Source organism: Pangasianodon hypophthalmus, chromosome 2 (genome assembly GCF_027358585.1).
Source record: "Pangasianodon hypophthalmus isolate fPanHyp1 chromosome 2, fPanHyp1.pri, whole genome shotgun sequence".
Classification (NCBI taxonomy): Eukaryota; Metazoa; Chordata; class Actinopteri; order Siluriformes; family Pangasiidae; genus Pangasianodon; species Pangasianodon hypophthalmus.
Window position 1 is genome coordinate 21436283 of NC_069711.1, and position 16611 is coordinate 21452893.

A 16611-nucleotide genomic window follows, 5' to 3' on the forward strand; every position below is an offset into this window, starting at 1 on the left:
ACACACACACACGCACACACTTTAATACTGAAACCCCAGTAAAGAAGAAGCTCCAGGTCTAATGATTAATAAATGAATACTAAATGTTACTGTGCAAGACAGACACTGCACTCTACTCCTCACAATTAGCTGCATGTGCTGAGGTAAGTCTATAGTGGACTTTGTGCAGGGAATGGGGGATTATTATTTCTCCTTGCATTAAAAGAGTAAGCAGTACTTAGGAGCAAATCCCTTCATATGTTCCCTTCAACATACACACAAATTCAGATGACTCACTCCATCTTCATCCGCTACTTGAAGTCAAACCCCCACAGTACAGCACTTATTCATAACCTTTAGAATATGTCAGCAGGCAAAAGGCAGTCATTAGAGAAAGTTTTATATGTAAAAGTCTGCTTAAACCCACCCCCCCACACACACACACATACACTCCCTCTGTGTGATGAGTCAGAGCAGACAGCTCTCTGAAAGCATTCTTTAGTGTCTTTTCAGAAAGCAGCACCCGCATTTCCCTACGAGCAGAAATCACTACATGAGGAATTTCTGCAGTGCAAAGGCTCATTACAGATGAATACCAGCGCTTCACCAATTCCATAATTTCAATGGCAAAACATTGCAAAAGCCAGAAGCACTTCTTGTGCTGCATCCATTTTCTTACTGATAGGATAATTTTTCACTTTCTTGGACATAAAATTATGCATGCTACAATTGCAGAAGCAATTTTCAAATGCAAGGAATTTAAGGAGACAATTCAAATAGTTGTATAGTTCATTTTCATTTTCTGTTGAATTCTCAATTCTGATTGGTCAGAAGGTGGTGATTAATTTTGTAGAACAAAAAACAACAAAGCAGCTCTGATAGTATTAGCTGGCTGGATTTTAATTATGTCCTTATTATAATATGTTATCATTTCTATAGAACAACATACACAGGAACTTATACTGTGGACGCTTCTGCGTAAATTAATTTTAAAAAAGTGAGGAGATGTTTACTTAGAGATGTTTATTTAGCATTTTGGAAGGCGTCTCCAGTGTTAGCACTTCTTCATAGCACACTGAAACTAGTGTTTATCAGTTGCTAAGAGGTATAAATTTGTTTAGATCACTTAGCTGCTCTTACACACAGAATGTAACATGAATTAAACAGTGAATTTTTGAAAGCTTCAGATAGCAGAATCTTGTATTACAAGCAGTGCAAACTGTGATAGACAGTGAGCTCCAAGCTGGATAACTTAGAGGTCAGCCAACAAGCTGAGCTCAAGTCTGACTGTCTGAAATAAGAGCTTGCATTGTCACTATTTTTAATTTGAAAGGCAGTTCGTCGTTGGCAGGCTTTGGCAGACTGGATGTTTTCAGCTGAAGGTCTTTCACGAAACCGTGCCCCGTAACAATGGCATTTGAGGAGCAGGAGGAGGAGGAGGAGGAGGTGGAGGAGGAGGAATTCCCTCACTGCTGCCAAACAGTTTTGTGAGTATCAGAGCTCACTTTCTGCTATAAACAGACAAGGCCTCTTGCTCTCCTACATATCTGTGTCCCTGTCTGTCATTCTGTCCCCTCGAGACAGTCAGTCCTCTCTCAATTCTCTATCCTCTTCTCAAGTCCATTACCACAGGCCATTCCACTCTGTGCTCTTACACTAGTCGGTAAGGATGAAATGGTTTTTATGTTTCTCCTTGCTAGCTGAGCTAACCTTTAAACCCTATACAGATTAGAAATCAGCTTCAGTAAGAAAATGAAGAGGGATCATCAGACCTACACTGGCTCTCAGACAGGAATTCTGGGCACCACAGGGTGGAGGATGGAGGTGACAAGCCAGGAAAGCCAGGAGAGGATGGAGAATGAGATCACAGGGTTTCACCTTCATCCCCAAACAAGACTAATTAGAGAGCAGGAATGCCTGCTACATAACTGTGGGTTTTATGACCCACTGATATTTCAGAGTTGTTTATGGCACAGCTTGCCATGTGAGCTCTGCTTATTGGGCCTAGAGTTAGCTCTCTTGTGAGGTCTGTATCTGCTGTAGGGTTGCTCCTGTGTCACGAGTTCACCGTTAGTCATGATTGGACACTTACCTCTTTGCTGAAAATACCAGTTAAAATGCATTTCCCCTTAAAAAGTTTGGCAACCCCTTCCCTCTGGACAGCCCCTAAACCACACTATGGCAACCTCAGTTCCTCCATGCAGGGGACACAAGTGCACTGTAAACCTTTTGACTTTATCATCTGCTACTGTTGTAAACACGTTACATTGTTGATTCTGTTGCCACTCCTAGCATGTTTATCAAAAATATACAAAATGCCAATCAAGTGCACAAAAGAGCATGACATTGCTGACCAGAACTAAACAAAACAATTACCTTTTTTTGGCTAAGCAGCTGTGCACACTTCCATGTTAGTTAAATGACAATGCAATAAATACTGATAAAATATGAGACTTTATGGAAAAATACTCTCAAACTCTCAAAAATAGGAAAAAAAGAACAATTGTGGGATTTGATCATTTTGTTTCCTTTTGTTTTTTTGTTTTATATATGCGAGGATATCAAGGATTTTACAATAAAGTATTCCTTTAAATTAATTTTCTTGTGTGTTTTTGAATGTTCGATTAATACAGTGATACCATTAAACCATAATATTTCAAACTAGATCATCATACTGTTAAAATTTCAAACTGTAACACCCCTAGTCTGCTATATAATCAGCTTTCTCTCTCATAACCCATTCTATTGTGTCTAGTTTGAAACATATACTTGAGACACTCCAGTGCCCATAAATGTTCCCCCTAACTGTGTAATAAGAAGTAAAAATAAATTGACAGGTAGAATAGGTGCTCTTTAATACATACATCACACAAGAGCAAAATTTCAGGTTCCAGCCCTCAGTTCCACACTCCCCACTATTTAAAGTGCTGCATGACTCGGAGCTGAAGCATCTGTCATTAATCACTCCTTCAATTTGGAGGTCTCTTAAATGACCAGGTAAGTGTGGCAAATCAGACTGTGTGGGCAGACAGGTTTTCGTTGGTGAGTGTTTTTATGTCTGAGATGGAATGGTTTCAGAGAGATCCATTAGAAGCATGAGAGGTGTAGGATGAAGGAGGGCAATTACCTGTGCCTTTGTTCCGGTCCACAAAGCAGTACTTGAGCTCATACTCGCGTAGAATATCATGCACTTCCTGCAGGAATATATATCAGAGAGATTGCAGTGTTAAAATAGATCTAGCAACAGCAATTGAGATGTAAATCACAGTCCTTAATATAGGTTTATGATCTTGTGAACCATATACATTATACATTGGCCAAAAGTATGTGGACCTGATCATCACACCCATATGTGGTTCTTCCCCAAACTTTTGCCACAAAGTTGGAAGCACACAATTGTATAGAATGTCTTTATATGCTGTAGCATTACAATTTCCCTCCATTGGAACTAAAAGGCCCAACCATATTCCACTCCCATATTCCAATGCCCCTGTGCGTAATGCGAGCTCCATGAAGACATGGTTTGCCAAGGGTGGAGTGGAAGAACTCCAGTCTTCTGCACAGAGCCCTGACCTCAACCCCACTGAACACTTTCGGGATGAAGAGGAACACCGACTGCACCCCAGACCTCCTCACCCAACATCAGTGCCTGACCTCACTAATGCTCTTGGGGCTGAATGAATCCCCAAAATCCCCACAGCCACGCTCCAAATAGTGGAAAGCCTTCCCAGAAGAGTGGAGGTTATTAAGAGTGGAAGCTATTAAGCAAAAGGATAATAAATCTGGAATGTGATGTTCAGCAAGCATATATGAGTGTTATGATCAGGTGCCAAACTTTTGGCTATAAAGTACATTTAAAAAAAAGTGAAGGCTATTTTCTTAAGGACCTAACACATGTACGCTAGTTCATGATAGCAACACTGACCTTGATAACAAAAGCACATAAAGTAAAGACAATATCACGACAAAGAACAAAACTGGAAATTTAACAACAAAACACTGATAATGGAAAATAATTAAAAATGCATAATCACAGCAAACAGAAATTTATACATCTATTGCATGTTAACAAAAACACTGACATTTCTAATGAAATATATAAAAAAAAAAAAAAAAAACCTTACAAGGAAATTAAGAGGAACTCAGAAAACTTTTATGCTTTTTATCCTCTATAAAAAATATATGTTAATGTTTTAATAATATTAATACTACCTAAAAAAAAAATAATTTGTGTGTTATTGAAGCTGGATTTCTGCTCGGCTCTCTTATATAGTAGTATTTTTAATCATACTGAACAGCAATTAAACCACATCACTTGTCTAGCTTTTCTGATAGCTGGCTACGTTACAGCCGATAATATTATAGCGATACACACTCAAAGCCCTTGACTGACAGTAGCAAATAAAATATGATGGCAGAGCAATATGATTATATCAGAGAACTTACAACGCTGAATGAAAAGAGGCTAATAACATTAAAATCTACTGCTGTCGATTTCCGGTAACTACAATGTTTTATAACAGTGTTATAAATAAAGGAATATTAATTAATTAATTAATATTAATAAAGTGGTACCACTCTCATACTCTTACACATTAACAGCACACTCATGAAACTTTATGAAAGTGGAAAATCAAAGAAAAGTATGACAAAGGCAGACTTTGTGTGTGTGTTACATGAATGAGGTGTTCTGGCTTAATTTCTGATATACCAGTTAACTTTATAAAACACTAAGCTGTTCATTACTCACAAATTATTCGATAAATACATCATGTAAGGAATAAAACATGACAGGGTGTGCTATTATACAAAAGTAACCAATATGTCATGGTGGTGGGATACGCCAGATACAAAGAGAAGTTGATTATATTCCCATAACAGCATATCCCAAAGTGTTTCATTCCTCTTTTTTTTTTAAAAGTGTGTGTGGTGTGTGAGTTTCAGTTTACGAGGAACTGACAGGTGCAGTATAAATTAGGATTAGTATAAATTAGTAAGTAGAAACAGCTCTATGTCCTGATTGGTTGGATGTTGGTGGTCCAGTGGTGGACCTGTTGGGGAAGGGTACACGGGTGATAACTGCTGAAGATTATGTGTAAAGAGTGTTACACTGCATGGTGTATTATATAATCTGATGATATACGTATTTATCATGTATACAGTATAATGTACAGGTGATGAATTTATTTGGGTGAACTTACTTACGGAGAACTGTCAGAGGTGCAGTATAAATTAGGAAGCCAAACATGCTGGACAAATTCTCAACGTAAAAGCCATGAAATAGCTTTTGAAAATGGATTAAAATTTTAAACGTCATGTTAGTGATATCTGATGCTTTAACAAAAAAAAAAAAAGAAAGAAAAAGGAATCACAATAAATTGAAGCACACTTTGACTGACAACTTGGCAGCTGAAGCTTTGGCCTCAGTGCAGGTGTGTGTGTGTGTGTGTGTGTGTGTGTGTGTGTGAAGGTGATGAGTGGTGTTCCCTGCACAAGGTTGGCAAACATGTGAAAGGTCTTTTAACACACACACACACACACACACACACACACACAATTAAAACCTAAAGCAGAAAGACTTCTCACTTTAATTACCAGGTTGTTCCAAGTGTTTGCTCTTCAGAATGCTCTTCTCTACAACTGGCATCTCCCTACAGAGACACACACACACACACACCTCCCTAGTCTCTATCATTATTAGGGCAGCGAGAAGTGATGTTCATACGTTGAAGTGTCAGTGCTGTAGATATGTAAATTATGTAAATCAGTGTAAACTGAAGTCCATCTAACACAGAGTCCACTGTGTGCTACAGATCTTTATCACTCACTCACTCACCCACACGCACGCACACACACAAACACACACACACACACACACACACAGAAATCTCTTCCTGCTACCTTTTAAGGACAGACAGCAAACGCTGCTGTCAGATCCACTGTGTGTTTTTGTATGAGATGTAAAACAGAGATGTCTGTAGTTTCCAGCAAGCCGAGAGTGACTAGCGTAAATATTGGGCTGCTGGCTGTAATGCTGCTGCCCAAACTCTCCTCACATGCTTTATATCAGCTGTCAAGACAGTTATGTCCCAATCAGGCATGTTACACTAGGTGAAAGTTTGCCTTTGGATTCTGCCTGGATTTTCTATTACACTCTGTAGACTTCCCTGTGCAGATAAAAGATAAAAACTCTCTGTCTGATATGTCTTCCTCACCACTTTCACCCCAGTGGCCTCATATTACAGAACTGGCGCCATCGACGTGACCAGTGCAACTCTCTCCATCCCTTCATAAAAGATTTAAGGGCATCCTGTTTGCTTTCCAAACTTAGCTCTAATATACGCACCCACTCACACTTCTCTTCAGATTAAATGTACTACAATGCAATCCATGTCAAGACAAGACATGCATTCAGGCTGAAAAGCACCGTTACAGACAAAAAAAAAGTGAATCGGAGCCTTCATTGGGAATCTTTAAAGCTGTCAAATTTCATTGCAATCCTTTGCAAACAAATTGTTCTCAGCTAACATCACAAAGTGATGGTGGCAAAAACCATCTCTGTTTAAATCTCTGCACAGTTTTACCCAGACTTCCTCCATGGTGAAATTCCTGGTACTGTTGTTCCAGTAAGTGACTAATATTCAATGACAATAATCCTACGTCAAGCAGTATACCTGAAAGCCTTACAGCCTTAAACCTACACCCTTACCATGTAAGGAATGAAAGATGATGAGGCATGCTTTTATAGGAAAATAATCAACAACGATCAACTTTACCACCCTGAAGTTGATTTTTCCAGTAGTATTCCCTTCAGTGTTTTATTCCTCTTATACCACAGCAAATTGCCCACACTAACAAAATGTATTTATTAAAAAATTCAACACTTCTTTATCAGTTTATAGTTATATTTATGTTGTGGAACATCCGTGAAACAGGTTAGTTCTTGTTATCGGTTATGTTACAACAGTTCTAAACATTCATTCCAACCTCTCTTTTTTCTCTCTGTTACCAAGAAAGCACAAAGCCATCTATGCTAAAGATGCTCCTGTATCAGACAACTTAAAATTACTGCTTTACCTCTGAGCATTACGAAGCACTAACACTGGAGTCTCCATTCAAAAATGCTAAATAAACATCTAGGAAACTTTACAATATCAGCAACTACCCAAGTAATTTTAATCAGTTTATGTGGAGCTGTGTAAGTTACTATGGAAATGATCTTCCGACCAATCAGATTTGAGAATTCGACACTGCTGTGGTATGGATGTTTTACCACACACACTTTCTTCCCATGGACTGGCGTTCGCTTCAGACGAGCTCGTGTGTGGACCACATTATATGTGAAAGCAATGTGAAGCAGCGAGTAATGTGATTGTTGAATGTGTTGGGGTCTGCAGATTGCAGTGAATGCTGTCTGGATAAATTGAGCAAAGAAAAGCATGAAAAACACACAGTTCAAATGAAGAAATGAAGCTTTATCATCCAAACTGTTGATTGGTGTCAGTAAATAAATAACGTGTCTATTACACAAACATTAACAAGAAGAATAAAAAGATGTACCTGTTGTGAATAAAAGACATAAATCTTTCTAGTCAACACGCAGATTGTGTCATAAATCTAACATGTCATGATGACTTCCTTCCCCAACAAGCCCAGAATAAATCCTGGGTCTGGACTTGGGGCCAAGTGTAAAACTGCAGTAAAACACAATCCTTAGAGGAATATTTCAGCATTTTTTGAACATCCATCTACTTCATCTACCTGTAGTGAATGTGTGATTATCACTAACAAGAATTTCAATCCCATCCAGGCTGTATTCCTGTCTTGTGCCCAGAATTCCATTGATAGACTCCAGATGTATTGTGACCCTGACCACGATAAAACCCTTACTGAGGATGAATAAATAATTTCAACACAACTCCCTACACTGAGGGGAAAAAAGCCCCAGAAACCTGTTTACTACAAACTCCAATATAATGGATCAAAACGTTCTTGTAAAGGAAGTCTTAGGACTGTTGTTGAACATCATAATTTTATGCTACATTTCACTGCAGGTCATAACTCGTAATCTCCGAACTCCAACTAGGTAAAAACCAAACAAAACGCCCCTTCAACTCAGAATTTCCTCTCGGAATGGTTTCCTCAACCCTGAGTTCAGCAAGTGACACCAAATCAACATGGCTGCTCACAGCATGAACAGGTGAACAAAGCAGCACTTCTTATCTTTAAATAAGTTATACTGCAAATACAAGTGTTTGCTTTAGATCAATCAACATACAGACATATTCACTTGTTAAATCTATAATACTGACTATACAGTTTGCTGTTTACCGCCTCATGAGAGGGTAAATATACATCACTCATCACAGTTAGCTGGCTAGCTTGTTGCTAACAAAAGATGAACATGTAGCTCGAGGTCAGAAATGATATAATTCTGAGTTCTGACTTCTCACTTCCGAAGCAAGTCGATTGCAGCCTTACAGCAAATCCTTCATGAATTCATTGGGCAAGGATATGTGTATATGAAGCCTGTATAATTCATGCTTTCAGAGATAGGACTGCTTCTGTTGAGGAAGGAATTTGTGATAATGCTTTCTCAATGTAGTCGGTTTCTCTCTAATTCTGCATGGACACCACAAAAAGAGTATGTACTCACAAGTACTTTCTGCTATACTGCTCCAGTGCTGGAAGGCTTCATAACACTACATAAGAACAGCTTCAATAAGACTTTATGTCATGTCTCATTAGACAAGACTTCATGTCTGTCTCATTATAACACCTTTACTATACAGTGTAGCTCTGAATTTATGTTAAAGTCACCTATGTACTGATGGAATTCCACAGCTGCCCTTAGAGTTTCAGCTTTTCAGGTTTTTTTCTCAGTACATGAAACATGTTTTTCTTTGGTCATCTCAAATATGAAGTGCTAGAGATGCGGTAGGTAGAGTTTAGGTTGGAAAAAAAAAAACACTGGTGTGCTCCTTTAACTCCTAACTCACAGGCATCAATTTCATTCTCTCCCATTCTGTCTGAGGCTCAGGTAAATGGAGCCCAGTGTTCAGTAATTCACTTTCCCAGAGCTTCCAGAGAGAAAGCAGTCGTCTCGCTTCATGTGTAATCAGAGCCACTGAGACTCCAGCATCAGGATAAAGCTGCAGCATCATCCCAGCCCAGCTGCTTTACGCACACTGTAATGGCCCTTAAATGGGCAGAGAGCCTGGCTGGGAGACACTGAGGCATGATGGGTATGGATTAAAATGTCAGGAGGATTCTGCTCAGCAATATGTGTGTGTGTGTTTACTGTAAGTATAATCTTCTATTAAAGTATAATCATGCTGCAATAATTTCAACATCTGGAAGAAGCAAGGTGCACTTTGTGAGTTAAAAACCCTTGTCTCTGGCCCACACACACACACACACACACACACACACACACACACACACACACACACACACAAACAATCATACATTTCTGCACAGCCAGCTTGTACTTAGTGTTTCTGCAGGGGAACTTCAGAGATATAAGGGCACATTTTTAAAACCACCGAAGCACAAACTCCAACATTTCACTAACAGTACTGCCTTCGCACATGATGTTCTAAACACTAACCAATTCCACAATCTTGCCTCCCTGTTATAACACTACTGGGGCTGATGATATGATGATGCAATATTGATATTGTGATTATTAACATCACAATACACTTTTCTGAATTTTCAGGGTACAGGGTGTTAGCTCTTTAATAATGCCATTGTTATTTGCTGCAACAAGCAACTGATTTGAAAAATCAATTAAAATCTATTTTTGCACCAATGATTTCACATCTTCATTCTTTTCCAGGTTAAATATGTAAATTATTTAATGTATGTAAATTATTTAATGTAATTTTTTTGTAATTGCAAAATCCCAGCAAAACTAAATATTAGGATACATACACTTTGTCATAAAGATATCTTAAATTCTTCAAGGCATTATTTGAATAATATTCAAATAATATGAATATTCAAATAATATGAAACAAAAATAGGAATAGGAAAAAATTAATGGCATATGGCATCTTGCATGATAACTTTAAGGTTCTATATTTTTTAATACCACAGCATGATTGACTTTTTGACTCTGATCGGTCAGAAAGTGTTGATTACTTTTTTATATTAATGTGCTCATTGTAATACACTGTTGTTTCTATAGTAACAGCTAATTCACCAGGATTTGTATTGTGGATGCTCTATTTAATCTAAGCCTAATAATAAACGGATTACAACCGTGTTGTCATTTAACAAAGAATACAGTAGTCACTCATATGGTGACATTTTCCTGTAGAGAGAAGTTTACCATTTATGGAAGGAGTCTCCAGTGTCAGCACTTTGTAACAGTCAGGGCAGATGACTTTGCATGCCTCATCATGTTTTATTCCTTGGTTATTAAACATACTTTAAGGAGCTATAGCATCTGTTAAAAAAATAATCAGTGCTAATATTTTTATCTATTTTTATCTTTTTAGTTATACTCTAACCTACACTTAGCACAGCTAATTTAATACACCTACCTAATGCTCAAAACTAATTTAATTCAAAACTATTTTCAGTAGTAAGCTAATTTCAGTAAGGTACAAATTCCAGTAACAGTAATTTAGTGAATTTTAAAAGTTGTTTTTCAAATGTCATATTATTGAGTTGTAATTAGGAAAACCTTGTCTTCTACTTTCAAATCCTGCAAATACGAAATTTACTGGTTTCATTCATTTTCTGAAAGATGAAACACTGCAGAAGTCAGGCTTGGCAGACTTGATGTAAATAACACAATGTTATATAGTTACTCCTGTATCTGTTTCAACAGAAGTTTATTTCCATCTTTAGTCCAATGCAGCAAAGCTGTATGAAATCAATGCGTCCACTCTATCGTTACTGGGGGACAGTCGTGGCCTAATGGATAGAGAGTTGGACCGGCAGGGACTGTAGGTGGGGGGAGTGAATGACCAGCGCTCTCTCCCACCCTCAATACCACGACCCCCAAACTGCTCCCCGGGCGCCGCAGCAAAAAAGGCTGCCCACTGCTCCAGGTGTGTTCACGGTGTGTGTGTGCACTTGGATGCGTTAAATGCAGAGCACAAATTCCGAGTATGGGTCAGCATACTTGGCCACAAGTCACTTCACTATTTACTTCAAAAATCAAAAGATTCGAAAGAACCCATGGTACCCAGTAGTGTTAGCATTGTATGAATGTCAATGTCATTTAAAAGAGCAGGATTTAGCAGAGAGGAGAAGATGCCCTGCAGTGACTTCACCACTCATCTGACAAAGACGTCTGCTGCCCTTCTGTCTATAGTTAGAGTAAATCTGATATTTCCCTAATGCAACATTAGCATCTCAGAGCATTACTTCTTAATGTCTGTCTCAGGAAGTGTTGTAGCACTAATACTGGAGCAATGGTGGAAAAAGTTCCTAATAATACTAAAAGGTGTTAATCTCACCTTTTATTGATTTGATTTTAGCATACTTTGACTCGACTATAAAGTTTTCCAGTAAAAGACGATGATGAAAGACAGTCAGTCAGAAGGCATCATTAGATGGGATAACCATTTTTTTTTACTGGTTCTCAAAACAATGGGCCTCATTTTTCAATTTTAATGAAGTTGTGTTTAAATGTTCACATAAGCCAAGCCAAGTGAAAGATTTCAGTTTTGGAAACGCTGATCTTCTTCCTACTTGTATACGTATGTTGATGAATGCCAGACACCCGTGAATTTGCATGTGGTGACAATCACAAAACTCCATTAAAGGCAAAGCTCACACAGCTGAAAGTACAAGTGAATGGCAAAAAACAATTTTGTGAGAGGTAGAGGTAAAAGTTATTCTCGCTCTTGTCTATGCCAATTAGCGTAACAGCACCTGAAAAGGTTCAAATCTACAGTTACAGAAAAATGAATTAGATGTGAATGAAGAGAGGTGAAATGAAAATGGCTTCATATGAAAACAGGGGAAAAATATTCACTGTACGCAGGTAACTGTGGACACCAAGCACGTCATAAAGGGAAACCACTTTTTTTATTCAAAGCAAAGCGTCTTAGCACCTCTCGGCCTCGATGCCGTGTTGGACGAGCAGGAAGCGGAAGATCTGCTGCACAGTAGGGAGTATACAGCACACTGCAGCTTGAGACATACTAGATCAGTCACTTATTGGCCACTTTCTACCGGTTCTAATAAAGTGTTGAACAGCTTTAAAAAAGACGTAACAGCAAACACAACCAATTTGTACCCTGTGCCATTGCCCATCCTCCTTTTATACACCGTCATTTCTTCTTAATTGAATGACTGATCTTATTGTCTCAATTTATGGTTTCACATAAATATTCATCAGATTTGTGTGTGTAATTGAAATAGCTACATAAGCTATTCGAACTTGACTGCGTAAGCTGTGTATAAAGTAACTTTAATATAAACAGTAACTTACATATTATATGATTTGAACCTGATCAGTCAAGCTGTACATTAGCTAGTCTTCTTATACGTAAATTTACACACACAGGAGCATGATTTGGATACGAATGTTTTTTTCTGAAATTACGGGTTTTCATAAATACCAGTTTTCTTGTGTAAATGCTTGCACAAATGATTTACGAATAAATCTGTTCATATCCAGCTTGATAGATGAGGCTCAGGTTTTTTTTTTAGTCATGACTATTTCTGCAAATATCTAATCTGGTTATTTTGTTATCATTACAAAACAGCAACGACAACAACAACGTTTTCGATTTACAAGCTAGCACTTATTTTCCTCTTGGAGACACTCTGGCAGAGAAAAATTATATTTGATGACTTAAAGCTTTCAAATATTACAGTTCTGACTGAACCTGCTGCTCGCAGACACTGCCCTGTTAAAATACATTTGTACAGTGCATTATGGGAATCCTGCTTCAGTAACAGAATCACTGACATGCTGTATAGATCTTTTAGAGCTTTTTATGCTATGCATTTTCATGTAGCACTTTAAAGCAGTGTGACTGAGCTGCTGTATGTTTTTGAGTCACATGCTCCAGCACATACACCAGGTTTGTGTAGCCAGTAAATAATGATGCTTTTGCTCTCAGATATAAAGACTTATCATCTCAGAGATGAAAAAAAGCTTGTGAAGCTCTGTTTCAGCAAGAGATTCAAAGAAACAGCAGTCGCTTCAGCGCCAAGACAAAAAGGAAGAGTGATGCTTTTTGGGGAAGCCATGCTGTTCAACAACCCCTTACTGCTTACAGCTCACAAACTTCACAATAGTGACAATTTCAGAATCAGCATGAGCTCAATGAAGACAGATAAGATAAAGAAGAGCCTGTGAATGTTTTTAAAAGTTCAGTTTCTAAAGCATAATGATGAAAAATCACCTTCCTCTTAACTGCCATTACCCTTTTCCATTCTTTTGGATTGTGCAATATCACTCAAGATACCTATCCTGAATATTTTCATCCCATTCATGAGATTTCCACACCAAGGTACACTGGTTATGAGGAGCTATTCATGTCCAAAATAAATTACGGTAAATTAAACGCACATGCACCTACTGAGGAGAAGCTTATGTGAAAAGCGAGCAGATAAGGTTTTTATCTGCTGCAGTATTAATGCACTCATTCTAATATACTTTTAGTCACAGGGACTTGTATGGTGGAGGCTCCACAATAATACAAGGCAAATAATGAAGGGATTTAAAAAAATATAGATATATAATCTTTAATTTTGTGAAGCTTTCTGTAAGACATTTATGGAAGGAGTCTCCAGTGTCAGTGCTTTGTAATGGTCTCCATATGTTTTCCTCCACAGGAAAGTCTTCAGGACTACAAGAAACACTTTCTTGTTTCTTAGTAACATAAGCTGAAATTTCTTGTTAACCTTCTTGTTAAAATTTCTTGTCTTATTAACTTCAAGAGAGAGGGAAAAAGAGAGGCTGGTGAGGGAATGATTGTTTATAGTTGCTACAACGGAAGTGATTACAGGATCTTACTAGTTTTTGTGGGCGTTCCATAACATTTTACGTAGCTATAAATGGATAAAGTATGCCGTCTAGTTCATTAATGAATGAAAAATTGTAACTGCTGACACATGCACCTACTGAGGAGAAGGGTATGTGAAAAGAGAGCATGACAGATAAGGTTTTTAAACCCAGATTACAATAAAACAAGACCAAAAAAATCCAAAACGTAAGATTAAACAAACAATTTTATTCAGTCTCCAGCCCTGAAGTGAAGAAGGAAGAATGCAGTGTGTGTTATATCTTATGCAAATCTTACATTACATATTTCAGTAAGAATGGACAAAGATTTGTCCAGCAATCGCTCAATGATAGAATTTATACCAGAAGGAATGGGGAGTGAATACTACAACTGAGAGGATCCAAAAGCTGTTCTGAAGTTGGAGGCAGTTATAAAGTGGACACAACATTTATTACAACATTAAATTCAAAAAAATGTTTAGAAAACATTTAGATTTTTTTTCCACTATTAATATCATAACACATATTTTTGTAATGTAAACCCTAAAACACTTCCACTGTGTGTAAGCAAATGTGTACACTCAACTGTATAATACTACAAGAGAGCAGACATCCTTAAAAAAAAAAAAAAAAAATTAGGCATTTATAGTTAATACCATTCTTTGTTTCTTATAGGCTTTTTCTGCATGGTTAAGGCTACTAGCTTCCCGATTGTTTAAATCTACAACCCCTTTGCCCTTTTGCTTTTTCTTAATGTGAACAGAGAGAGTGCGAGAGAGAGCGAGAGAGAGAGAGAGATAGAGGTTGACAGGGAGAGCAGAAGGGAAAGACAGATAGGAGCAGGAGGTGCTGTGCCTCACATGTGTCCTCTCTGATAAGTCATCACTGTGTAACCCGCTCACCACAGGTCTGTATATCTGACACCTAACCGTTTCTCAGGAGTGTTACTCAAGACCAGCTGTGAAGTGGGCATGGGTTTACAACAACAGCTTTTATATTCATCCAGGAGGTTCAGCCTGGCATTATTCTCAACCTCAATTCAATCATGGTATGGTGGAACGCTTCAGTCGATAGGATTCAATCTTAAAGAGAACCTTTTTACTGATTAAAGAGCGCACAACTCTACGAGACCTTACACAATCCGCTTGGACACACATAACCAACTCTAATGTGCTCTTTTTTTATTTTTTTTTTTATTTTTTATTTTTTAAACTAAAAGAGACTGTGAACTGTCTGCTGCTGTCATTTCAGTGAGCTGTCTCTGGTTCCAAAAATATTACTCTCTGCTCAAGATGGCCAGCAGGTCCACTTGCACAAATAATGACTCTCAGTGTCCAGGGTGAATCAAATCACAGCTAATTCTTTACTAAAATAAGATAAAATTAACTAAACTGAATTGCTTTATTGACCAAAAGTGTTTACACCACAAAGCTGTTGAATGAGCAAGTCTGACTGGTTAGGTGGTGTTGATTAATTTTCTATAACAGCAGCTCAGACAAATCACAAATATATACAATATTAATGCACTCATTCTAATACACTTTTGTTCACAGGTACTTGTATGGTGGAGGCTCCACAATAATACAAGGCAAATAATAAAGGGATTTTTAAAAAATCTTTAATTTTGTGAAGCTTTCTGTAAGACATTTATGGAAGGAGTCTCCAGTGTCAGTGCTTTGTAATGGTCCTTACGTTTTCCTCCACAAGAAAGTCTTCAGGACTACAAGAAACACTTTCTTGTTTGTTAGTAACATAAGCTGGAATTTTTGTCTTATTAACCTCAAGAGAGAGAAAAAATTGATTGTTTATAGCTGCTATAATGCTGTAAGCAAATGATTGTTTATAGCTGCTATAATGGAAGTGATTACAGGATCTTACTAGTTTTTGTGGCCGTTCCATAACATTAAACGTAGCTATAAATGGATTTTAAAAAATACGCCATCGAGTTCATTAATGAATGAGAAATTGTAATCGCCGACAAATTGCTGTGGTATAAGAGGAATAAAGCACTTCGGGACATGCTTAGAAGACATTACATAATACATAACATAAAAAATCAATCAATCAATCAATCCATCCATCCATCCATCCATCAATCAATCCTGAACATTTTATACAAATTAGCTATATATCTTTAGGTATAAAGCACTGAAAGTACATGGCATATAGATTTTAATATACAAGGTCTATCTAGTGCAGTAGTATACTGAACCTGAGGTAACCTTTATTTGTGTAAAAGATGGAGCTTCCTGACAAACATTGCACTTTTACACAGAGGACTGTTAGGAAAGCACCCAGAAAGTCTTTCTTCATCACTACTTACCATGAACATAGAAACCACTTTATTATTATGAAAAATGAATGATCTAGGCGTTTAATGGGTCTAACCTCAGCATGAGAGACCTTGTGTTATTTTCCACATGAAAGCTCTGTGTAGCATTTACCTGGTGTTTATCCAGAAATAAAGTTTCTTACAACATTTCTTCATTAACTATCTTTCTCTGTTAACGTTATTGCTGATGTTAATGGCAGAATTGTGTCGTGTGCTTTCCTGCCACTTGTTTCTCCTCTCTCAGGTGATTTGGGACACAGCCTCAACTGCGTGCTCATACAGTTCAGGTGACTCTTTACTGATTTCTGAGGGTCTGCTACTT

At 37.7% G+C, this 16611-nt stretch overlaps 1 protein-coding gene across 2 annotated transcripts in view; it reads right to left on the minus strand.

Moving 5' to 3' along the window:
• raver2 (ribonucleoprotein, PTB-binding 2) overlaps window positions 1–16611 on the minus strand; it is an 88155-nt gene that overhangs the window by 70604 nt on the left and 940 nt on the right. For both annotated transcript variants that reach the window (XM_053227690.1, XM_026919886.3), the window contains exon 2: window positions 3107–3173. In XM_053227690.1, coding sequence (XP_053083665.1) covers window positions 3107–3173 — 67 coding nt within the window. The remainder of the gene's footprint in view (window positions 1–3106; window positions 3174–16611) is intronic.